The following is a 24990-nucleotide window of genomic DNA, read 5'->3' on the forward strand; positions in this document are numbered from 1 at the left end:
CAAATTTAATACCTGATGCAATGGACATCATCAAGGTTGCTAGGCAACTGAAACAATATTGCCCACCTTCAAGCTTTGGTTTCTGTCAATAAAAGGCAGATGGAGGGGGCAGGTTCCTTTCCAGGCCTCTTGTGTTCTTTGAGAGAAGACTTATTAGGACCAGGCAGCTGACAGGCCTGGCTGCTCACTACTGTTCAACAGCAGCCACCATATGAAAGCCAGGTTTGAATCCCTACTCTGGCATGTAAGCTGCTTTGGGTCACCATTGTGGAAAAAGTGGGGCATCTATGAAGTAAATAAATAATAAATATGGTTGAGGATGGGGAAACAGATGAATAGTATGTTGTTGGGTGGGTTGGATGGACATAGAGAAGTAGGGATCGATGATTTGGGGGTTGCTAGGAGAAAGAAAAGAGGAAAGAGTGTGGGGAAGGTACTTGGGAAAGTGAGGTACCCCCCCCCCCCCACATATCCTAACAGGTTCCTCACTGTACAATTGGGCCCAATTGTCACTACACAATTGGGCCTGCAACTCAGCCAGAGTTTCCCTGGGAAAAGCCTATCAGGACAAAACGATGGGAAGCTGAAGAAGGCGAGAGAGCAGATAAAGGTAGGTTTGGCTGGTAGGTAGGAGAGAAAGAAGCAGGAAAAGGAGAGAGACTATGCAATTTGCCAGGAAAGGGAAGGAATAAACAGTGGGAGAGGGGAAAGTCCTTCTGGGTCTCCTGTATGAAGAACTTCTCAGCATGAAGAAGATAGTATTAACTTTCTTATGATAGATGTTTAAACCTTAAAATGAAAGGGCTCAATTATTAGCCACAGTTTGGTCAAGACATTCTGGTCCCTGAGGCAGCAAATACAAATAGTAAATTATAGCGATAAAATAAATAAGCTAAGTAATTGACAGTTTCTCCCCCTTCCTTAACGGTATCTCAAATGCACTTACATGAAGTGGACCACCTCACTCTCACCTATCTGGAGAATAATACTGGACTAGGATGCACTTCCAGGAAAACTCTCCTTTATAACGCAGCCCTACTAAAGCTTCCTTACTCTCCTCATTAGAAATAGCTCTACAAACACTAAATTCAGTTCTACCTATCCTATGTCTGAGGTCTACATCAAATGCATAGGTATAAGTGACAAGCTTTCACAATCAAAGGAAAGGGAGGAGAACAAGCTTATAATGAAGATAGAAATTAAGTGATGAAATCTGTCCAGTACTGTCTTTTCCTCATTATTGTAACTACTCTGCTTTCCCTCCCACCTAAGACCAGATAAATGCATCTGTGTGACTGATGCAGTATCAACATGTCATTAAATACAGTTTTGAAATTTTATATTGCTTTGAAGAAAGGAATTTTTATATATACCTGGAGTCTCTTAGAAAGACAAATATAATCTTCCTTTGGCAGATTGCAGTAATAGCAATCTATAACAGGGTTGCAAATAAATATTTGTGATGCATTCATGTGCACAGTATGCATATTTATATAATACACAGCATTCATATGTTCTGCTAATGTATGGAACAAGCCAAAACAAACATGCATCCATCCCTCTTTTCCTCTTGAGACAAAAGCCGAGTCCCCTAAGTTTTCAGTCCAAAGTGAATTTTTAAATGTGCTTGATCCCAATCTTCAGAAGAGAATTAAACTGAATTCAAGTCTCTGTATTGTATATCCTTCCTTTCTCCCATTCTTTTCAGGTTAGCAGTTTATTTCTGCATTAATCACCCTGACAGAAGCAAGGCAACTCAATTTTCTGCTTCTGTAGGTAGGCACATCACTTTCTGTACTGCACTAGGCATGAAAAGGGCTGCAGCTAAGCTTTGGTTACTGGTGTAATTGAAATGCTATCCACACTATAGGGTGCATTAAAGTCAGATAACGGCAGTTCCTGTGGCCAATTTAAGTAGCTTGACTTCCCTGGGAAAAAAAAAATTGCCTGACAGATAAGGCAGACAAACTGGCTAATTCTCCAAGCATGTCTCTCATTGTGATCCTAGAAAAATGAGAAAAAAATGAATCACAGAACCACAAAATCAATTGACCCTCGGGTAGCTCATCAGGCAGTGAGCCTGATAAACCTAAAAGCTTTGTTAATGTCTGCCTGCCTGTATCCCACAGATAGAGCACTTTGTAAATGAACCTGCTTTGATAAATATATTAAGGAAAGCTGTGAATAAAGGCAGAGACTTCTCATTTGTAAATACAACCTCTGCTACATGGAATTAGAATGATAAAATGGAGTTCCATGTAATTAAGTTTGTATAAGGCCTGAAATCCGTGCAAATACTTTCCCTGAATTTTGAAAGAGAACTGTCAGTTCAATTAATCTGAACATCACCCCGAGAATGTACCGAACAAAATTAAGCTGCTGATAAAACCTGGGCCAGTATTTTGATAAGTAATTCCTATATCATTTCTTGGCTACTGTGATCATTTTATTTAATCCGCTACCCCCCTTCTTTAGTTATACACTAAGCCATGTACAAAAGATGGATGGTTCACACACCACCATAACAGTAATCTACCATATCAAAAAGTATAAAACGGAGGAATCCTTTTTTACCCTATGTAAAATATCAAAGTGAATAAATTCCTATGAAGGGTTATTTAAAGGCCTGCATCAACTCCCATCGAACACCTAAACAAAGAAATCCATTTCAGAAAGGATAACTCATGAATTTCAGTTTTGGTTGGATAACCATGTTGGTTTGCAATAGAACAAGATTCAAGTCCAGCAACACCTTTAAGACCAACAAGAATCTGACACAGGGACCTTTGACTTCTGAAAGTTTAGACCCTGAAAATCTTGTTGGTCTTTAAGGTTTCACTGGACTGGAGTCCTGCTGTTCAAGAATTTCAGAACTTTGCAGCTTTTCAGGTGCTTCGCCAAAGAATAACAGAAACAGAATTCAAAGGATTTTCAAAAGAGAATGCTTTTCATCATGGAAATTTATTTAAATTAACTCTCCATAATTACTGACTAACAAAGAAGAGTGTTTTGTCAATTGCATTTAGTTCAGACATGAAAAAGAAAACAAGAAACAGCACTTTAGTCATGGAAGCAAATATATTGATTTTAGAGTAACTTACCAGTTGTTTACTTGTAGAATTGTAAGTCCTGTGTCTTGGGCTAACTGTTTCTTCTGTTCCTCTGAAGGATACGGATGCTAATAAAAAAATGTTTTAAAAAATGAATCAGAAGTTACAAAAGATATACTGTAAGAATTAAACCACCATCGATGTGTTTTGCAATCTCAGCAATTGGTATAACTTCCATTTGTTAGTCCTTAAAAATCTGAAAACTATTAAGTTTAATACAGAACTATTAAGTTTAATACAGATTTGAACACTTTCTCCCAGGCATGCAGAGTAAGAGCATGCCTTTTTGGCGCACCAACTTAGCACATTTTCACTTGATTCAGGAATGAAAAATATAAATGTGTTGTGGATGGAAGCAATCTCCCCATTCAGGAGATACCAAGAAACCTCAGCCATAATTTTGTTTATTGTAGTCATTTACAATGCCTTCTTCTGAGATTCAAGGCAGCTTACAACATGCATGGATTTTTTAAATGCATAATTTTGCAACAGAACTTTACCAGTTTTAATGGGACAGGGGACTAGTACACTACTAGGACCAGTACTAGTTTTTGAAAATATCTTCCACCTTGCAGTTACAATGCCTTACTCTTCCAGATATTTACAGGCAAAATTTGTTACCATTGCCTAGTCACTAGTTCCTGCATCTAGTTCACAACTCCCTACCATCTAAGGACCATTTTCCACATGCAAATACTTCACTTTCAACATCATTTCAGATGCCAAAACAGCTGGCCTCCACTCCCCTAGACTAATAGTACCATTCTCTTTCCTGGGAGTAAGCTCTAAATATCTTGATAGCCCATGGCTTGACAAATTTTCTTTGGCTCTAGGAGCCAGTCCCAAAATTTAGAAGCCAGATGCATTCTCCAGCCTTCAGGTTCTGTATTTTAATATACATATTTTCATATGGTTGCTACCACAAAAGCTAATAATGTTATTAAAACTATGATAAAATTGATATAGTATATAATGATAGGGGTGCCATGTTTGTTATCACCACAACAAAAAGCTAGCATCTAATCCTAACATAAATTCTCCCCAATTTCTCATAATCCTATTACTGCTTTAAAAAGCTCTGTTTAATTGAACATGGGAGCCAGTCTAGAGAATAACTTGTTAAGAAATGAATTTATCCACCATCATTGAATGCATTTTTATGCACATGCATTTTTATGCTTTAGGGCAAATCATATTTTGGTATGAAATTATTTACATTATTTCTAGTTTGTCTTTCTCACTGAGACTCAAGGTGGATTACACAGTGTTGGTCAATATGGTCAATAGCTGGAACATTCAATAAACAGTACAACAGGTTAAGGATTGCAGGGGTGGTGGCAAAAATCTGATACAGAGCTGAATATGGTGCTGAAACAAAACATAAGCAAATGATAAATTGTACTTCTCCTGAGAAACACTGAGAGACTCTACAATAAAATCACTGCTGAAAGCACTAGGCACCACAGTAAAACTTATAGGATCCATAGTGACCTGGCAACAGGGATTTGTTGTGCCCAGTGTTAGCCAAATCTCCTCTCCAGTGACCAAAGGTGGTCATCATCCATTTTCTTCCTTTCCTCATTGGGTGTAAATGCTTGTTAATTGTAAACCACAAACTTTCCACACTGCTTTGATGCCGGTCTGCAATGCTCATTTAAATGGAACTGTGAAGAAGGTGGTACTGTGACATGCTCGAAAGATTAATTATATCACATTTGTATCCTGCCCTCCCTGCAAGCAGGCTCAGAATTTAAAAGTCACAGAAATCCATAAATTAGCAGCGTCAAACATCAAATAGTAAAAAACTGCAGTTAAAAAAAATACTACAGGTGCAGCCATGATGCAGCATCCAGGACAGAAGGGTATAGAGCATGGCAGTCAGGAGGGACAGAATGCCAGTCCCTCAACCAAAGGCCTGGGGGAACAGCTCCACCTTACAGGCCCTGTGGAGCTTTAACATACTATCCAGTGGGATTATGTTCCACCAGGCTAGAGCCAGAACTGAAAAGGCCCTGGCCTTGGTCGAGGCCAGGTGAATGTTCCTCAGGAGACATTCACTTATCCAAACAGCAGAAGGCCCTGCAGGGGACACAATGGGAGAGGTGGTCCCATAGGTATGTTGGTCCCAGTCTGTTAAGGGCTTTAAATACCAAAACCAACACATTGAACTAGATCTGGAACTCAACCAAGAGCCAGTGCAGCTGGCACAGCACTGGGTGGATGTGCCCTAAATGGAGTCCCTGTAAGGACATGTGCTGCTGCATACTGGACCAGCTGTAATTTCCAGGTCAAGCCCAAGGGCAGCCCTTCATGCAGTGTATTAATCTCTTTGTCCAACTGTCCACATATTTCCTAACTTTGAATTTGGGGTATTTGGGTGCTCTTGGCTAAACTGCGGCTCTCATCTTAATTTTGACAGCTCTGATTTAAAATATTACAGGGTAGAAAATAACATCACAGTTGGTCAGCTTGCTATATTTGCCCAATGTCTTCTGGTTTTGATAATACATTTAGAAAGCATTGCATACAAATAAAAGACTTATGATTAAGTAGTATTCAAGTTCTGAAAACACCTCTATCTGCTTCTTTGTGTCAAATAATTTTTAAGTCGAAAATCCTTCTTTTATTGTAACACAAGAGAATCTCAGCTATCATGACAGGATTGTACTGTTACTTTTCTAACTGCACTGAGGAGGAATATTGATCCACTTATTCTGATTGATATTTGGGGGGCTCATTTTTAGAAGGCATGATAGCTGATGTCTATTATTATATATGCTTATTGGGCATGGCATTTGTTCAGCATCCTTTATGAAAGAAAGAACAGACTACGTGAATTCTGATCTTAAAAAAATTCATTGGCATTTTTGTTAGCAGCTATGTACCAACCATGACAATCTTATCTAAAGGTCTGGGGCACAATTCATCTTCTCTCAAGTGAGCAGCTCTTAGAGCTGTGCATGTTGAAGTTGACTCTGCCTGGCCATAAGGGTGCCCCTTCCTCCTCTTCCTACATCAAACAGATGCAAGTTATACCACATGCAATCCAATAAATTTATACATTGATTACAATGGCAGGAGTTAAATGTCCACGTGTTCTGGAACACTACTTGCACCCAGTTGAGGGTCATGGACATGTGTGTGGGACCTACATTGACTTAGGCAGTTTTATTTGCTACTATATACATAGGGGGAAATGGAGTGTTCTAATAGTCTGCAGATTACTCATTGTGCGATTTATCCTCCAAAACAATCTAGTAGATTAACTTTTTTTAAGAAAGACACGTACGGCTGAAATCTCTTCTAATTCTTAAGATTTTGTGCTAACAATAAACAATATCATAATATGTAAATATTGCAATAAAATATTGAAAAAAAGAAATATGAACACAAAAAGGAAACACATTTCTCTGAAGACCGAATTGATAAACAGGAAAATCTTCCATGTTTCCCCTGAAACTTTGAAAGACTGCTCATGGGAAATTTTCTGATAAAACTGATTTCAGCAAAAAGGAGCTGCCACTAAAAAGCCCAGCTCTCCATCTCAGCTGAAGTCACTTCATATACAGAAAAGTCATTTTAATAAAGGCTTCTTTAACTGATCTTAAAGGAGTGCTGGACATATACAGGCACTTAGTCTTAATTACAACAGAATTTATTTATTATTAAGTAATATGATGCTAAAAATGTCTCATTATATTTTATGATAAAAGTTATATAATAATTAAATATTTGTATGACTTGCTTCCATTACACCATTCTTCTGGCCCATTTTCAGTTTTAAACCTATCTTGAGTGTAAACAGTATACTTATTTAATGTAAGCATCAGTGAATTTCCAGTGTGTTCACGTACTGTCTCTAATGAGACAATAAACCGTAGTTTGATTAGGCATTACATTAAATACACATTTCTTTTAAAATTCATTTTAAGTATTTTGATTCAAAATACTGAAAACCTAGGTTCCAATTGTCTCCTTATTAAAAACATCCGCCGGGAATGAATATTTTTTTTGTAAACACGTATTATAATGCTCACACTGTTAGCATATCAAGATGAGATTGACAGCAACATAGTTCATCAGCAAAAGAGTTAAATAGATGTGAATGAATACAGAAATAAGGCTTTTAATATTCCACAAATATTAACAAAGAAAAATGATAATGTTGAGTTAATGTGGGTTAAGGATGAAATGAAAATAAATTTTTCTGATTGCTAAGTGTTGACACTTTTTTGGCTAGTCCCTCAAGTCTTTTTTTTAAGGCTGTGTAATTACAGAAGGCTCTTCCCCTCCTTCCCCCTCCTGCTTTGAGCCCACATTAGTAATGACCCCTTCACTGCTTCAAAAACCACTAATAGTCTTCAGGAAAGGCAAGAAAAATGAACAGGATAAATTGGAATCCACAGTCAGTAATTTGCATCATATGAGGCTGCTTTGGCCACTCACACTCATTCCTGGCCATCAATCCTTTGCTGTCAGGTGCTGCACTCTGCCACCATGATAAATACTCCTCCTAACACCCTGATTCGTCCAAACAATGTAATTGTCCTCTATTCTCCTCTTGGTAATGGAGATAATGAATGACTGCACAAACAAGAAGGATTGCTCATCACAGACACAGGGGTGGTTTCAAACTGAAAAGCGTTGAGTACAAATTTTAATTGACTGAAAATCAGGGCTGGGTGGGGGCAGATGAAGGAAGCAGTCTATATTTTCTACAAGCTTATTACTTTTCAGTTATAGAAAGACTGCTCTTCCCAAGAAATGCCTTCTGGAAATACTCAGTGTAAGGAGGCCTCTATTAATGATACGTCTGAAGAAATATTATACAAAACACATTTTAATGCAAAATGGCTCATTATCTTAATATTGTTATTCTAACACTATGATAAAATGACATTACTAGTAGGTAACTGCTAAATGGAACTAGTTACCTTTTTTAAAATATGCATTATACTAACAGGAACTTTTTTAAAAATTAAAATGGAATGTTGGGGTGGAAAGTGTGTCCCGACTCCCAAGGATTCAAGAAGACTTAACTATTTCAACATCAGTTGCCTATGAGTAATCTGTATAGACCTACATTTATTGTTACATACATGAATATTAAACTTGGCATATGGAGCATAGCGGCAGGTACAGAGATGTCAATAAAAACTGTGTTGATATATTTGAAAATGAGTATAGTCTGGGGGTATAATGCTAAGTGTAGCAAGTTAGGGTGAACAGTAAAACCAAACTGAGTTTACTGGCTGTCTTACAGAAAGATGACTTTTGCATCCTAGACTGATGTACAGCTTAAAAAATTGGCTCATTATAGAAATGCATGCTGTACAAATGGACTTTATTATTCCTAATTAAATGAAGAACAAAATAGGAACTGCCCAAACTTACATAGCATTCTGTTTTGTGTGTGTGCACATGCACATTGCTTTTCTTAAACCAGAAATGCTGTGGTTTTTTAAACATGAAGTGGACTGTTTATCTGAAAGTGTCCTGGCAGGCTGCCACCATATTTCTAAAATTAAAGAAAGGATTTGAAAACAATCAGCATTTTGAGTAGTTCAAACCACAGCAATATGTTTCTGATTAATTTACAAATATATGTATATATTTAAGACTAAAGCACAGACCAAGAAAATTCCTACTAGTTAGTCTATCACATGCCTTCTTACACTTTATTAGAACAGACATCACATTGAAATAATAAACATGGGAGGCCTTCATTTCTTCTTTGATCTTTGTTACTGAATGTATAACTGGCTCACATTTAAAATAAATCTTGGTATAGTTGTGCTCGAAAACTGGAAAATGACCCACAAGGCATAATTTGTTGTCACTTTTCATAATGTTTGCTTAAGACTATAGTTTAGTCTATGCATTACTGGATGCCAAGCATTGCTTGTCCAGCTGCCCGTACAGTGGCTAAATATTCTTGTATGAATATGTCCTTCAGTATAATGGCAAAAACAATAATAGCTTCACATCAACAATCTGAATAAGAAAGTAGTGAATTAAAGGTACAGATTATAGTTCTAGATGTTTTCTAAGCCATCCCAAGGTAAATAGTATTATATTATTGATCTGATGTAAGAGATTGGCCTGAATCCAGGCTGTTCAGCTTGGTAGTGTTGTGTGAAGTGAGTTGAGAAGCCTCTTTCTTTTATCTTTAAGAAGCATATTTCCAGAAGCATCGTCTACACATAGCCACTGTCAGCATACTGCTCTCTGCAGCAGGAACAGCTCAGGTTAAAGGCTGTTGCCATGGCTAAGGAAAGCTCAGCAAGGAGAAGTTTGGCCTGAGCAGGTGATGAGGTGCTTTGCCTCCCCTCCCTTCTCTCAACAATGGCAGCATTACCTGAAGGATACCACTGCCAATGACAAAAGGCAATAAGAAATGCCACAACTGGGAGTAATAAACTGGGAGAAAGACGGAGAAAGACCTAATTTCACAGCAACAGGAAAGGCTTAGCTTAGAGGTTCATTAATTCAAAACGTTTTAATCCTATCCTTCCAAAAACAGCTAATGAGCCAACAAAGTATCAATATTTTTAAAATGCCTACAACCAACAACCCAACCATCTAAACAAAATAAGCAAGAAAATATCACAAATTTCCCAAAGCATAAATTGAATACAGTCCATTACAAGAATTCTACTGACTGTGATTTTTTAAAAAAGTAAATCTTTTAACAGAAAGCATTATTTTATTTCATTCATACAGTGTTCATAGAATCATAGGGTTGGAAGGGACCTCTAGGATAATCTAGTCCAACCCCCTGCACAATGCAGGAACTTCCCAACTACCCCCACCCCAACTGCCCCAGGGACCCCTTGTCCATGCTGGGAAGATGGTGAAACACCTCCAGGATTCTTAGCCAAACTGGCCTGTGGAAAATTGCTACCCGACCCCAAGGTGGCGATTGGCATTACCCTGGGCATGTAAGAAGGGCCACGAAAACCAAGCACTGACACAGCCCCTTCTGCCTTTTGCCTCATGATCTGCCCAGGTTCATAGAATCAGCATTGCTGTCATATGGCCATCTAGCCTCTGCTTAAAAACCTCCAAAGAAGGAAAGCCCACCACCTCCCAAGGAAACTTGTTCCACGGAGGGACTGATCTAACTGTTAGGAAGTTCTTCCTAATGTTTAGCCAATTTTGATTTAATTTCAAGTTGTTGGTTCTAGTCCGACCTTCTGGGGTGGTGGAACACAACTCTGCACCATCCTCTATATTGCAGCCCTTCAAGTACTTGAAGATGGTTATCATATCACCTCTCAGTTGTCTCCTCTGCAGGCTAAACATTCCGAGCTCCTTCAACGGAGCTTCTTCAACCTTTCCTCTTAGGACAGTCTCCAGACCCCTCACCAGCTTCATTCATTCCTTTATTCTCCCTGCTGGGTTCAAGGAGCTAGAGGGAGATGGACCTGAGTGCAGAGAAAACACAGGGAAGCCTTCCCGTACCGCGCAGCCACCATGGCCTGCTCCATGTGCTTATTGCAGCTCACAGTTCTTGCCAGCCTGCCCTCCCAGCAGCCAGTGGCAGGCACTTATTTGCATGAAATCCCATCAAGATTTGAAAATGCAAACAAAAGTTTCTATCATGGTTTATATAATCACCAAGCAAGGCCTTTCATAATAGAAAGTGACTTTTTTAAAAAAAAATGAATTTAACATTCATATTTTGTTAGGGTAGATGAGGCAACTAATATTTTAAAGTAAGACTCATACACAGTTTCCCACTTTAAGTCTGCTTTTAAGGGGTGGGGTTACTTTATGTGTGGGTGTGTATTTATCTAATACTTCCTTCTACATATGTGTAAATGAAATACCTAATAGGACTGGGTCAGATGATTACTGAGAACCCAGAATTCAGAGACAGGAACAGAGAATGACCATGCAATCAATGCAAAGGGATTTCACTGATTGTTTTTGGAAAGGTCTCAAAGAAAAAACGTTTGGGCTAATAGACAAATATAAACAGGGCACCTGTTTTCTCATTTCCCCCCTCCCTCGCCACCTCTTTCCGTTTTCTGAAAGCCCTGATAGCCTCTCATCTTTTCTTGCCTCTTTCCCCCCTGTCCACCCACCCGTCAACCTACCTTTATCTCCACCCCTGTCTTTAGTTTTCCCTCTTTCCCTACCCCTAGCAATCTCTGTTCAGGAAAAGTCTGGCTGAGTTGTGCAGTGGTGGTGGCCCAGCTGCACAATGTAGAATTCATAAGGACGTGTGAGGGGCACCTCAGTTTCCCCTGTACCCCCTTCCCCACATGGTTTTTAATTTCCCTCTTCATGGAAGCCTCTATATCCACAATTTCTCTATTCTCCTTCCTATTCACCAACCAACTTACATTATATCTGCCCCCACCCTTAAGCTAACTTTATTTGTACCCTGCCTTTCTCCACAATGTAGGCTCAAAGCAGCTTTCATTATTCTTTTCCATTTTACCTTCATGACAATACTACAAGGTAGTTTAGGCTGAGAGTATGTGACTGACCCAAGGTCACCCAGCAGTATTCCACAACTGTGTGAGTTGAACCTGGGTCTCCAAATCCTAGCCTGAAACTCTATTCTCTACACCACACTGGTTATTGTGCAATAGTTGCCACTGAGCAGTAGTAGTAACCATCTGGGCCTGGGTGAGTCATGCAGCTCACATGGTAGCAAGTCGATGAGTGGTTGCTGCTAGTCCTAGTCCTAATGGGGCCTCCCTCAAAGATTAAAACAACCCTGATGCTGCCCCTTTCCCCTGCCTTTTATTGACAGAAAGGCTTCTGCTGACAATACCGTTGTAGTTGTCTAGCAATGGCTACCAAGAGCATTTGTTTCTTAAAGATACAGGCATTGTTTCTAGTATTTGGAGAGGGGTTAACCTCCCTGTGTGTGTATATAGATTTCAGATTTTTCTGTAAACTTGAGATGTTTCTCGATATTGTAGAATGATCTGTCTCATCTGTTTCTATCCAAAATCTTTGGATTTAAAAATTCACATATTTGGCCATTTTGAGACTTGGACATATTGATGGTGATGAACACTGAAGCATGTGTTTCTTAGCCTTATCCTTATTTGTTTAAGTATTTATATGCCACCTTTTCGATAAAAGGCCTAAGGTAGCCAATATTTGAATATATATTGCTGTGCTCCGTAAATGCTAAGCACTACATCTCCTGCAGGCAAAAAAGATGCCTTAAATGCCTTTCTTCTCTGCCTTAGCTGGAAAGGAAAGCAACTGATGTCCTATCTTGTCCCCAGGTTTCTGTCAGAGGACCTCAGTATAACTCCTTTAGTTGGACACTTATGTGCTCATCAATGAACTAATTGCTCTAAACAATGAAATAGGATTGGGACAAAGTCCAAAAGAGTTTCCAGATGGAAAAAGAATGATCATTCAATTCATCGTATTTGCAATTAAAAGCAAAACGAAGATGTTTTATGTTTTCCCACAGTATTCCTCTTCTGCTTTCTTTTATACGCAGACACAAACACAGACAAATCTTAACTCTAATCAAGCATTTGCTCCTACCTGCTGGGAACAGAGAGATGTTATTGTTATGACTTTGTTAATTACTTGGGAGGTGTCAGACACTGTGGTGAGGAGCAGCAGTATAATCAGAACTTGGATAGACATCCAGGAATAGATAGCCAGAGGGAGCACTGGATCACTGCGATGCAACAGGAACACTAAATCCTCATGTGTGTTGTTTGGAGTGGCACTTCCAGCATTGCTCTATCACAAGTGCAGCTCCGCTGGACAGACAACACAGAGAATTTACTCCAACCTGCTAGATTTCCTGGGAACTTTAGTGAGATTTTTCTCTCTCTAAGCAATACTGCTTCCAAAAATACTGAGTCTTCAGAGCAACATGATTGATCTGCACAAAGTCAGGGACTTACCAAAGCATGTATCAGACCAGCTAACTTTGGATTGGCTTACTGTACAGAGGTCTATCTCTTAAAAGACATTTTAGCTGATCTAGAGTGTGGCATCTAATTTACTAGCTGGAGCTGGTCTCAGATGTATCCTGTTGCTATGGTGGTTTCCAGGCACAATTCATTTTTGATCTTTAAATCAGGGTGCTGTAAATTTCCCAGTGAACCTGTTGAGCAGACAAGTTTTAGGTGAATAGACACATTGATCTGCAATAGACCATCAGGATTAAAGTCCAGTGGCATATTAAAGACCAACAAGATTTTCAATGCATGAGCATTGAAAAAGAATCAGAGCTCCCTTCTTCAGATGTTGAGAAGACAAAATTATCTTGTTCAACACTCACAATCAGACTGTGAGCCAATCAGGGATATGTTCCAAGTGCATCAAGCAACTTACTGCCGCTGAGCACTACAGCTGCCTGATGGTCAGAAGCCAACTCATAGCTGATAGGACAATATGCTGAGAGTCTAGTTCTTATTGGCACACTGATCCTTCAGCAAAGTAGTTACACAGTGGAGTTGCAAAAGGGAGCTTTTCCCTCCAAGATGGGTAAGGACAGGGGCAATGCTTTTAATCTCAGCACTGAAAAGGGGAAGACAGGCCTTGCTTCTTTCCCCAACCTCCCAGACAGAAGCGATGCTTTTAATAGCTGAATTGTATACAGGAGGGTAGAAAGAGCTCATTCTCATCAATTTGCCTGATCACTGCTAGTGAATGAGAAATGATAAAAATGGCGTTCTATCATCCCTACTTTTAAATCCCTATTCCGGCCATGTTACTGTCTGGCAGAGGAGGAATTGGGGAAGATTTTGTTAGTAGCAGCCGAGTTACATCTCACTAAGTTTGTTGTTTGCATACAGTTATGTAAGGACTGGGCATGCCCAGAGACGTTTTTGGCAGGAAAGGAATTGGGGAAGATCCTGCTGGTTAGCAGCGGCTGAAGGCGTCTTGCTGAGTTTGCTCTCTGCATGTAGATAGATAAGGCACGGGCATGCTTACAGGTGTGAGCTGAAGGGCTCTTACAACAACAACAACATTCGATTTATATACCGCCCTTCAGGACAACTTAATGCCCATTCAGAGCAGTTTACAAAGTGTGCCATTATTATCCCCACAACAATAATCACCCTGTGAGGTGGGTGGAGCTGAGAGAGCTCCAGAGAGACGTGACTAGCCCAAGGTCACCTGGCTGGCTTCAAGTGGAGGAGTGGGGAATCAAACCTTGATCTCCAGATTAGAGTCCCGCGCTCTTAACCACTACACCAAACTGGCTCTTAGACTGAGGGTTGGATTTAGCTATGGACAGCTGATCAGCTGGCAGGGAGAGAAGACCTCAGCTGGCAAGGAGAGAAGACCTCAGACAATTGAAAGCCTCCCTTCCATTCTGTTTTGTTCTCTCTCTCTCTCTCTCTCTCTCTCTCTCTCTCTCTCTCTCTCTCTCTCTCTCTCTGCACAGTTAGATATTTTGGATTGCCCGTGTTGGGGGGATGGAACATAAATATGCTAAATAAATATGAAACTGCCATTACAGTGAAGCAAGACAGAGAACATTGGCCTGGTTGCCATATCAGAGATGCGTTTTCTTTTCCCCTCAGTCAGAGCAAAGGTATGGAAGAACTTCAGCAGTTCTCAGTGATATTATCATGTAGAAATTCTGATTGACATAGGATAGGATCACACGGAGAAGCCCTAAAAATGGTGCTTCAGTGTGAAAATGATGTCCAGGTGTGAAAACTGGGCATAGTACTAATTAGGATGTCAGGTAAACAAATTCAAAAGGATATGTTGTGTAAAGAAATTCCATGTACAACAGAGATTCACCTATGACATACGGGTCTTCTACGCGGCCAACTGTGTGTATTGAAAGTGCTGACAAAACACATTACCAGAAAAATTAGATGTACCACAGGAGGGAAGAAAGATAATTAATAAAGAAATAATGTGCAACAAAGCTGTGAAAAAATATCGCCATATCTGAAGGAGGAGACGGTTAGGGAATTGGGATCACAAGCCTTAAGAACAGTAAAAACAATTTCATGCTTTTGTTAAACTGTTCTGTGTATTCTTATATATCATAAAATCTGGCACTGTTTGTGTCATTCAACCTTATATAGTCTGACAAAGATTTTTTCCTTAGCTAAACCTGCCAAAGTATCTCCTACGCCTCCTTAGCAGAAAATGTAGGCAGTCATGAATAGAGATGAGCATGAATAGCAATACGAACTAAAAAACCCACGAACAGCCCAATCTGCTGTTCGCGAACAAGCTGTTCATGAGGCCCCATTCTAAATGAACAGGTGGTCCTTGCAAGCCTCCTTCCTTGCTGTTCCTTGCTGTTTGTCAAGCCAGACAGTCTGGCACCTGCAATCAATTCCCATGGCAACTTAGGCAGGGATTGTCTGAACTCTGTCTGAACTCCTGCTGTTGCCCTGGAAACCCCAATCCAAGCCCAATTTATCTTGATAGGCAGGTCTTCCTTCCAAGTGTGGACTGGAGCTTCAAATTTGTTACAAGAGGAAAAGACCAGGGGGGAGGGGGGCTCCCAGCTCTGGCTTTCAGGGAGAGACAGCTGCTGTTAGAGAGACAGGGTGAGTGCATTGGAGCTTGAATTTTCTTTGTGTGCGGCGGGATAGGGATCTACCCCTTCAGGTTCCAGGGCTGCTGCTAGGCTCTGGGGCCAAGCTATTAGTTGTTATCGGTACCTTTCTTGCTGCCTGCTCAGGTTGGGTTTCTGGGAGTGGTGCGGTAGGGATCTACCCCTTCAAGTTCCAGGGCTGCTGCCAGGCTTTGGGGCCAAGCTATTATTTATTATTGGTACATTTCCTGCTGCCTGCTCAGGTAGGGTTTTGGGGAGTGGTGCAGTAGGGATCTTGATGGCTGGAGGAGAGCCTGCTGGCCCCCACGAACAACAAACATGTTCGTGACAAGATCATGTTCATCAGTGTTTGTTGTTCGTTGTTCATGGATGGCAACAAACAATGAACACCATGTTCGTTTTTTTCCTGTTTGTGCCCATGTCTAGTCATGGAATTTGTCTGTTCAGAAACCATAATTTATGAAAGTCTTACTGAAAATCTGAGGAAGGACATAATCTAGAGCCTAATGTAATGTAGTTTTATGAAAGAAAGTCCTGTTTTCTTAATTAATTGTTGCTTTTAAAATTTAGACTTATATTTGTTCTCTCAGTTTATACTACCTTCTCTTTCACACTTAGTTGTTACCTTCAAACCTTTAAATCTTTCTGCAGTCTTGATCTCACATCCAGTTTATATCCCCATCCGTAACTTTTGCTCTGACAACTCTACCACCTTCAACTGTTAGAAGGTTCTTGCAGCTCAATGCCTATAATTCCCTGCAAGATCCCTGGAACATGTCATTGCCTTTTTTCTTTCTTTCTCCAAATAAACCTACTTCTCCTTGATGCCAGCCTCTCATTTCCAAATAAAACTGAAAATACCCAGAACAGCATTTGTTCACTTAAGTTGTTGCTAACTCTACTTTTACTCTTTTTCATAAGCTTTTGGGAAAAAAGAAATGGACTGTTTTTGTTTGTTATTCTGCATTGCACCGTATATATGAATTATGATGAATATTGAATGTCTATTCTAACTCCAAACAGAAGGCACAATCAGTTGCTTTAGCTTCCACAAGCTTCAAAGTTTATTGAGTTAAATCACTCAATTTCATGAAAATAAAGAGAACAGAAACAAAAGGAAATGCTGTGGAACTGAAGAGGAGGGGAAAGTATGGGCAATGCTGAAGGGGAGGTATCAAAGAGAGAACCAGGGGTGGGGTCTACTTCATGATGGGATCCATCCATGGATCTCAACTTTCTCACCCTTCCCCCCTTCAGCCAAAAATGTCTCTCAATATTTGATCTTGAGTGACAGAAAATGCTTAGCAACTGTATGAGGGAAGAGCTGAAGGTTTGCTGCAGGAGGGGGGCGGAAATTGCCCACAGAACCCCTTTTTTGCTTTAAGTTCACAGTTTCACTACATGGAAACACAATCTATAATAGAAGTTCAGGAACTGGGACTTCCCACAACCAAAACTGACATACTAAAAATATTGGTTGAGAAATTATAGAAACTACTGTCAAATTCCAAACTAAATATGATGAATCAATAAAATATTCCAAAAACCAATACTGTACATTGAGAGACAACATCTTGGGATTTTTTTTTGACTAAGAGAATTAAAATATTTTCAATTTTCAAATGTGTAGAACAGCCAAAAAAGGGCTACATTGATTAAAATGTCCATTCAGTTTTAAAATGACTCTCACTTCTTGTATCATTCCAGAATGCCATATTCCACACTAAGTGGTTCTCTTAATGTTACTTGTGAAAATATTCTAAAGTTGGGATTCCTTTCCCCCCAATGGGGGGGGGATCCCCTGCCCCTGCCTCCGTCCCTCGCCACTGCTTACCTGGCTGGTGGGGAGGGAGATAGGGTTGCCAGCTCCAAGTTGGGAAATTCCTGGAGATCTGGGGGGTGAAACCTGGAGAAAGTGGGGTTTGGGGAGGGAAAGGACCTTGGCATGGCATAATTCCATAGTATACACCCCCAAAGTAGCTATTTTCTCCAGGTGAACTGATCTCTGTGGCCTGGAGACCAGTCGTAATTCCGGGAGATCTCCAGGCACTACCTGGGGGCTGGCAACCCTAGGAGGAGAAGGTGTGTGGACAGGCCTTGGAGCTCTGGAGCATGGTCCTGCATACTTCAGAGACTTTCTTGATATACCAGGAATGACACCATTCCCAACATGATGAGGAAGTGAAGGTTCTCACACCTCATCAAATAAGCCTCGCTCACAGGCCTTCACTTCCTTGTTGCACCGGGCATGATAACATTCCTGGCACGACAAGAAAGCAGAGAAAATATACATTTGAAACAAGCGGAATGAAATGCAAAGCAAGTTTAGTTTTTGGCTTGATTAAACTTCTATTCTCACACAGGTCTTAAGCGTACATACAGTAAGCCCTAAAAGGTTACTAAACAGGCCTCATAGCCTGTTTTTTTAATCAATTTTTATCATTATGAAGTTGTTCCATATATAACACTAATGTTATTAATGTAAAATAGTAATGTAAAATATTTTTAATGAAAGTTTACACAGAAAAATAGCATTGAATTGTTGCAAAAAAAGATATATTTTATTGTCTTTGCAAATTTTCTTATGTCTCTCTTTTGCATCAAGCAGAAAAATTTGAGCCGCTTTTTCAGTATCAGTATTTCAATCTTTGATTCCTCTCATAGTTCTCCTTACTAATGTATTTGCTAAATGCATTTGCTAAATCCTGTTGTTGTTTTTTAAAAAAATAACAATTAACATGTGGCTTCTTTTTTCTGTTTTTAATTTACATTCTCATGCTTTCAAAGATTAGGATTGGGGGGGGGGTTGTTTTGTTTTTGTCTTTCTGTGTCACACCTCAAACTCTTTCCTTAATTCTTCTGTCCATATTATTTAACTTACATGCTGGTCTAACTATGTGTTGTCTTAACCTTCATTTCCTTCATCTGCTGTAGTACATCTTCCTGTTAGTTGCCACCTAGTGGCCAAGTGGCAAATACTTTTTGTTGCGCAGTCACTCTAGGCATGCTCCTGAAAAAGGAGGGCTTAGTTAAGGCCTGGTTCCAAGATGAATGCCTGCAGATATTAATGATGAAGATTAAAAAAGCATGCCATTTTACTGAAGCTTGACACAGTGGTGAGTGATAATGGGCCTCAGTTCACAGATGCCATTTTCTAAAAAAATCATGGAGAAAAGACATATGAAACACATAAGGATTGCACCGTACCATCCTGCTTCTAATGGTTTAGATAAAAGACTTTAAAGGATGGATTGAAAAAGATCACATATGGAAGCTCAGAAACGAAACTGGCTATATTTCTTTTCCAGTATCAGGTCACACCAAAAGATACAACAAGAAAGTTGCCAGTGGAACTGCTAACACACCGGTAGTTATGAACTCATTTGGACTTTTTCTATCCTGATGCAGCTGCTAAGGGTATGGGAGAAAGTAGCAACAAGAGAGTCTTACTATGATTCAAAAGCAGCATTGAATATGTTATATGTGGGCACAATTATGACAGTGACTTATGCTGGCTGTCTTGAGTAGAGGAGCTATGACGGAAGACACATCTAGTCACATCACAATGAAGTTAGAGGCACCTAGATTTGGTTTGTTAAATTATTTTTATATTTTTATGTTATTTTAATGTATATTTTATGTTGTAAGCCACCTTGAGCCCATTTGCGGGAAGGGTGGTGTATAAATCGAATAAATAAATAAATAAGTACAGTTGCACTATGCAGAATAACTCCTCTCAGAGGATCCACCAGTAGAGATTGGGGAGCCAATCATTATGAAGCCAGTACCATCTCCACGTGAGATGAAAAATGACACTGAAAGGTTAATAGCTCCTACATTCTTGGTTTTCACAAATGCAGGCACACATTCTGCAGGTACACTTTCAGAATCTGGAACCCCAAAGACATAGGGTTGCCAGCCAGCCCCCTGCTAGGGGTGGGGGATCCCCTGTCTGCTACCCTCTGCCACCACTCGCTTGGCTGGTGGGGGGAAAGGCACCTTCATGAGTGAGGCGAGTGCCCAAAGTATGCATGTGCTTCCCCATCATGCTGGAAAATGATATTTCCAGCACCACATGGAAGTGACAAGTCACACGGGCTGATTTGCCAAAAATTGGCCCCAAACTTAGTGTTTCATGTCATTTTCCAGTGTGATGGGTGGGTGTGGGAGCACATATGCTAAGTGTGCACACACAACAAAATACCTGCTTCCCCCCCCCCACACACACACACACCTGTCCTCCAGGTTGGAGTCTGGGGGACATGGAAGCCCTGGAAAGACAGAGGACGATGACCCAGGAACATTAGTAAGTGTACACCATTCAAAAAGATCTCCTAAAGAACTCCAGAGAAATACTGGATTTATAAACCTAAGAATTTAGATTGGGAATATAGACTATAGAACATAGAAATAGTGCTCTTTTTGATCTCCCTTTTTTCATCCCCTCCCCCCCTTTTTGTATTACAGTTCATAAGTTGTAGACTAAAAGTGCAATATATGTCCTTGTTAGTTGTCACCTAGTGGCTAAGTAGTAAGATACTTTAGTGATAGATACTACTAAGTGGTAGAAATATTTTAGTCCCACATATGCACAGAGTTGTGTTCTGTGAAGTTTACTGCAACAACAGAATTTACAAAAAACATTAAATAACTGTAGGCCTTTTGGAAGCAGAACTTCAGGCTACAGGAACTTATTCACAAGCAGAGAGGAAACAAAGCAAAAGGCAGGAGGAAAACAACACAGGCCCAGTTCTGGATCATATGAACCCTGCTTACTACTGAGTAGCCGTATTCCATTAACACAATATGAGGCAAAGTACTCTCAGGTCACAATGTATAGGCCCCTGCGTTTATGAACCTTATAACCTTAGTAAAAATTAACCAATGACAGTTTTATTAATATATTTTCAAACATCTAAAAAAACAGTGTTATAAATAAAAGGGAAATTGAATTGGACTTAAAAGCGTGCCTGCCGTCAATTTTCTGGTCTCTATCCCTGGTGAATCATTGCCACAGGAAAATTTCTATTTTCTCCACTTGGTAAAAACCTTAACTGGCAGAGCAGCCAGGAGAAAGAATATTCACAGCTCCTTTTCTGAGAGCCAATTTGTTTCTCAGCTTTGCTGCTGCCTTTACCCCTGCCCAACATGTGGCTGACCAATTTCTCTCCTGCAAGTCACCTATAAGTGTTTCCCTTCCCTGTGAGAGAATAAGAATTGTTGCTGCTTCCCATTCTATCATGTACTGTTTGACTTTAAAAGAAGGCAAAAGGCAAGGTGCGGTTATACTGGATCATGCTGAAATTTGAAGATAGTTAATACATTTGCCAGTGGCTAGGTAGCCAGCATAGACAATGGCTCTGGGAATGTATGCAAGGAGAAAAAGGCTGTTCTGAAAATCTTGAAAGAGGAAATGGGTAGACAGGGCAGACTTTTTGCACTGCAACAGCTGTTTTTCTCCTGGCAGGTGTTATGTATGGTTTTGGAACCTCAATATGAAAAAGTAGCTGGTGTACAATGGTTTGAGGAGGGCAAGTGTGTGAAAAAATTTCCCTTCTTCCCACTCTTTACATTTACCCATCCAGTGCTCTATATTGATTTGATTGAGGATTTAATATTAACTAGACTAAGGGTCTAATGTGATCTTGCAAAACCTACTTGAACCTGTATACAAACTGCAGCAAAATAAAGTTTGTACAAGATTGGCTTCACATGAGGAAATGTTATGTTTTCAGGGCAATTGTTCCCCTCACCTCCACAAATGCAGCAAGTCAGTAAAAATGGCTCTTAGCAGGCTATTTGCATAATGTAATTTGCCTATTTTTAAAATTACAAGTAGAAAATCTAAACATGATAGATATTAATTTTATCCACAGCCTCCACATATTGGGAATAGTTCAGTGAGCTGCTTGTCACAGGTTGCCAGCATTTCCAACCCTAGTTAAGAGTTGCCATTCTTAGCCACAAGTGCCTTATATGGAGTATGATCCCATAGCTTCTGAAACTGTAAATAAAAAGAGAAAATAAAGCTATTCCCTCATCTTTACAATACAATATGTATTCTGGCTTGCCCTTCAGCCTGTGGCTTTTTAAATCTATCTTTGTCATCTGCAGTTACATAGTTCCTGCCCTATGTTTATGGCACACTTATTTATTATTTATTTAATTTAACTTATATCCCGCCCTCCCCACGAATGGGCTCTGGGCGGCTCACATAATCAAAATACAATAATTTAATAGTCAACTTTAAAAACAGATTTTAAAACTTATATTAAAATACTCTGGTGCCATTATATATAGACTACTTTGGATACTAATAAAAGACCTGCATAGGTCATAGCTGTGGGTAAAAAGCATAGCCGAGGGCAGTCATAGAAGAGGTAGCGATTTTAGGTAGGATAAGGGGGGACACCCGCTGATCCTCAACCAAAGGCCTGGCAGAACATCTCTGTTTTACAGGCCCTGCGGAACTGTAATAGGTCCCGCTAGACTTATGGTCTAGCTTGTGTTGACCCATCACCTGTGGCCCTGTCCTCAGGCTTCTGATCTCAGTTTTGGCCCCACCAGGTCCACATGCTTAGGAATGTCCATATTTCCATCTGGGAAATGTTGGAGAATACATAATAGCTGTCTCAGTAGTAAAGGACTACATTTCATATTAAGCTCATATACCTTTCTTATGTCATCACCACTGTAGTATTCCCTGGCGTCAGCATTTAGGAATGGGCTTACCTACGCAGACAGTCCACACAGGAGAATTGGTCAGTTCCAACAATAGGCTTCTTTATCGCTCCTTACAGGGGGAAAATTTTTTGCATCTGTAGATTGCTACCACTAACTCACACCACTGAACTAAACCCAAGTGAGGCCTCTCCCATAGATGCCTTGAGGGGGGAATCAGAAACTAGTTTGTGAGGCCTCATTTAAAGCATGCACACATACTTCACAGTCACTACTGTTGTATAAGGTTTCCCTGATGTATATTCCTGTTCTGTTTATAATAGACTTGCATCCAGCTTGCTTTGTTGGTACTTTTTTTACATTGCTGGGTAACAGTTCTGAGGTGGTAACAAACAGTTTCAATGCTTGTGTCAGGAGAAATAAAACTGTTATTATTTCAAACACTTCAAAGGCCACAGTTGAATTCAGCAGCTATGCAGAGTTGTTGTGAATAAAAAAAACCTGCGCTGTAGAACACCAGGCTGCCCCCTCAACAATAAGCTGTCTTCTCTCCAATCTACTTTTGGCCTCCTTCCAGTTGCCCATTTGCTTTTACACCAGCAATTTATATTCACTGAGATGGTGTAAGGTTCTAGAACAGAAATTATCATCAGATTTGCCTGCCAAACATATGAGCAGTAAAAGCTGGTCTTTCAGTGGCTTGTGTGTATAATCCAAGGACACAGTCCTGTAAATACTTTCTGCCAGGCACATCATGCAATGCTTTGAGAAGCCTTAATCAAGTCAAACATGGAATACCTAGTACTTGAAGTAAAGTCAGACTCTGCATTTCCTACTTGTATAATTTTAAGTCTCCCCTCGCCCCTCCCATGGTGCTTTCCCAAAGATAATTTTTTTTAACAAAAAAACCCCTCCAGATGGGTACAAATGCAACAGAATTAGCTAGCATTTTGGGCATCATCCTTTTAATTTTTTCTATATTAAATGTTTGCCAGCGTTTATTAACAGTTACAAAATGTGCTGTTGTTTTAACAAACTGCACACTAGATGTGATATGTTGAGAGCTGCACACACATTATAGAGAAACCAGTAATTCCTGTATATCTCTATAAGTTCACTTCTCTGAATATGAGAGGCCTTTCACAAATTAATGAAAAATCTCCTCCTGTAAGTATGTAAAATTGAAAGGGAAAATGTGACTTTAATGGTCTCTCTTTTATCTGAGAGAAGAGGCAAGACACGGAGAAATGTGCATGACTTTCTGCAGAATGGAACTAGCAGGACATAGTGAATCATCTTACATAAACGTTACATTTTGATTTAGGCAAACTACCTTGTTAGTTGACATAATGAGGCCCTCTCCAAGTATTTCCCTGTTGAAAGTTTAGTGAGTGTTTATCAGAGATAAGGCCATCTTTATGTTTGTTCCCTATTAATGGAACTCCCTCCCAAGGGACGTTTCCTTCGTATCCTCTGTGTAATCTTTTAAGCACTAGCCCAGGTCTTTCCTGTTCAGCTGAGTTTTTGGTGGCTAAATTGGCAGGAGTTTATCTCCTCCCTGCCCAGGATATTATTTTTATGCACCATGTAGATTAATTGTTGCTATAGCTGTATTGGATGTTCAGCTATTAACTGTTTTGTTTATTTTTATTTTAAGTGTTTATTGCCATTGTTTTACTACTCACCATTTATTCTTGTTTTTATGAAATGGTAGCCACCTTGACTGACATAACTTAGCAAAACAAAGTGGCTTATTTTCTAAACAAATTAAAATTAATTAAATAAATTATCTTACATTTTTTTCAGTAGATATTACAAAATACTACACAATATCATGAGCAGGCTGCAAGAAGCAAGGTCAAAATGTAAACTAAGATGTGAAATAACAGGTCTTTTGCACAAGCAGAGCTGAGAAGATACCACGACTCATTTCCAGAAAAATAGGGCTCACTGATGATGCAGCACAATCATGGAAAAGATTCAAGTTGGTTTTTGACATTCACATGTAAGTCACAATGAAATGTGAAAAAACTAGTAGTAGATACATGTTTCATGCAATTAAGTCTAGAAGAACATCCTGTTCTTTCAGTAAATCTAAAAAAGTTTAAGAATACTCAACAGCAAAGAAACCTATGAAATATAATTAATATAAATACGTAACTATAATTTTGCATCAGAATGTATCAAGTGGGATTAGAGGAAGAGTTCATCATTGATCTCCAGCTGCTGTGCCAGTCATGCAACTTTTGTTTCTTACCTGAGCCTGAAACAGAAGCTACAGGGACTGACTTATCCATAAAACTGGGCTAACACTGATTTTGTATAATGCACAGAAAATGGCTGCTGATCACTGGTCCTCCCTTTTCCCATCCCCAAACCGTTTCTCTCCAGTCACTTTTCCTCCAGTTGGATTCTAGGATTGGATGTAACTCTACTGGAATAAAAAACATCTAGGTAGAAGTAGTCTGGGGAGCAAAAATGTGGGGAGGCCCAACTGTCTCTTGTGCCCATTCCCTTTACACTTAAAATTGCTGTCACATCAGTTTATAGGAATTCTAAACTACCCACATACTGAAAGATTCTAATCAGAGCCTATTTCATTATTTAGAGATCAGATAATGTTGAGAATTAGAGGCTGCAGCCTTCAAAAACATTTTGGAAGAGCATGAA

The 24990-nt window shown here is 39.7% G+C and overlaps 1 protein-coding gene across 10 annotated transcripts in view; it reads right to left on the bottom strand.

The window, feature by feature from the left end:
• The window catches only part of MEIS2 (Meis homeobox 2), a 311133-nt gene that overhangs the window by 122448 nt on the left and 163695 nt on the right, over nt 1-24990 (bottom strand). For all 10 annotated transcript variants that reach the window (XM_054970943.1, XM_054970944.1, XM_054970940.1 and 7 more), the window contains one exon: nt 3102-3178. In XM_054970943.1, the coding sequence (XP_054826918.1) occupies nt 3102-3178 (77 nt within the window). The remainder of the gene's footprint in view (nt 1-3101; nt 3179-24990) is intronic.

Source organism: Eublepharis macularius, chromosome 2, assembly GCF_028583425.1.
Source record: "Eublepharis macularius isolate TG4126 chromosome 2, MPM_Emac_v1.0, whole genome shotgun sequence".
NCBI classification, from domain to species: domain Eukaryota; kingdom Metazoa; phylum Chordata; class Lepidosauria; order Squamata; family Eublepharidae; genus Eublepharis; species Eublepharis macularius.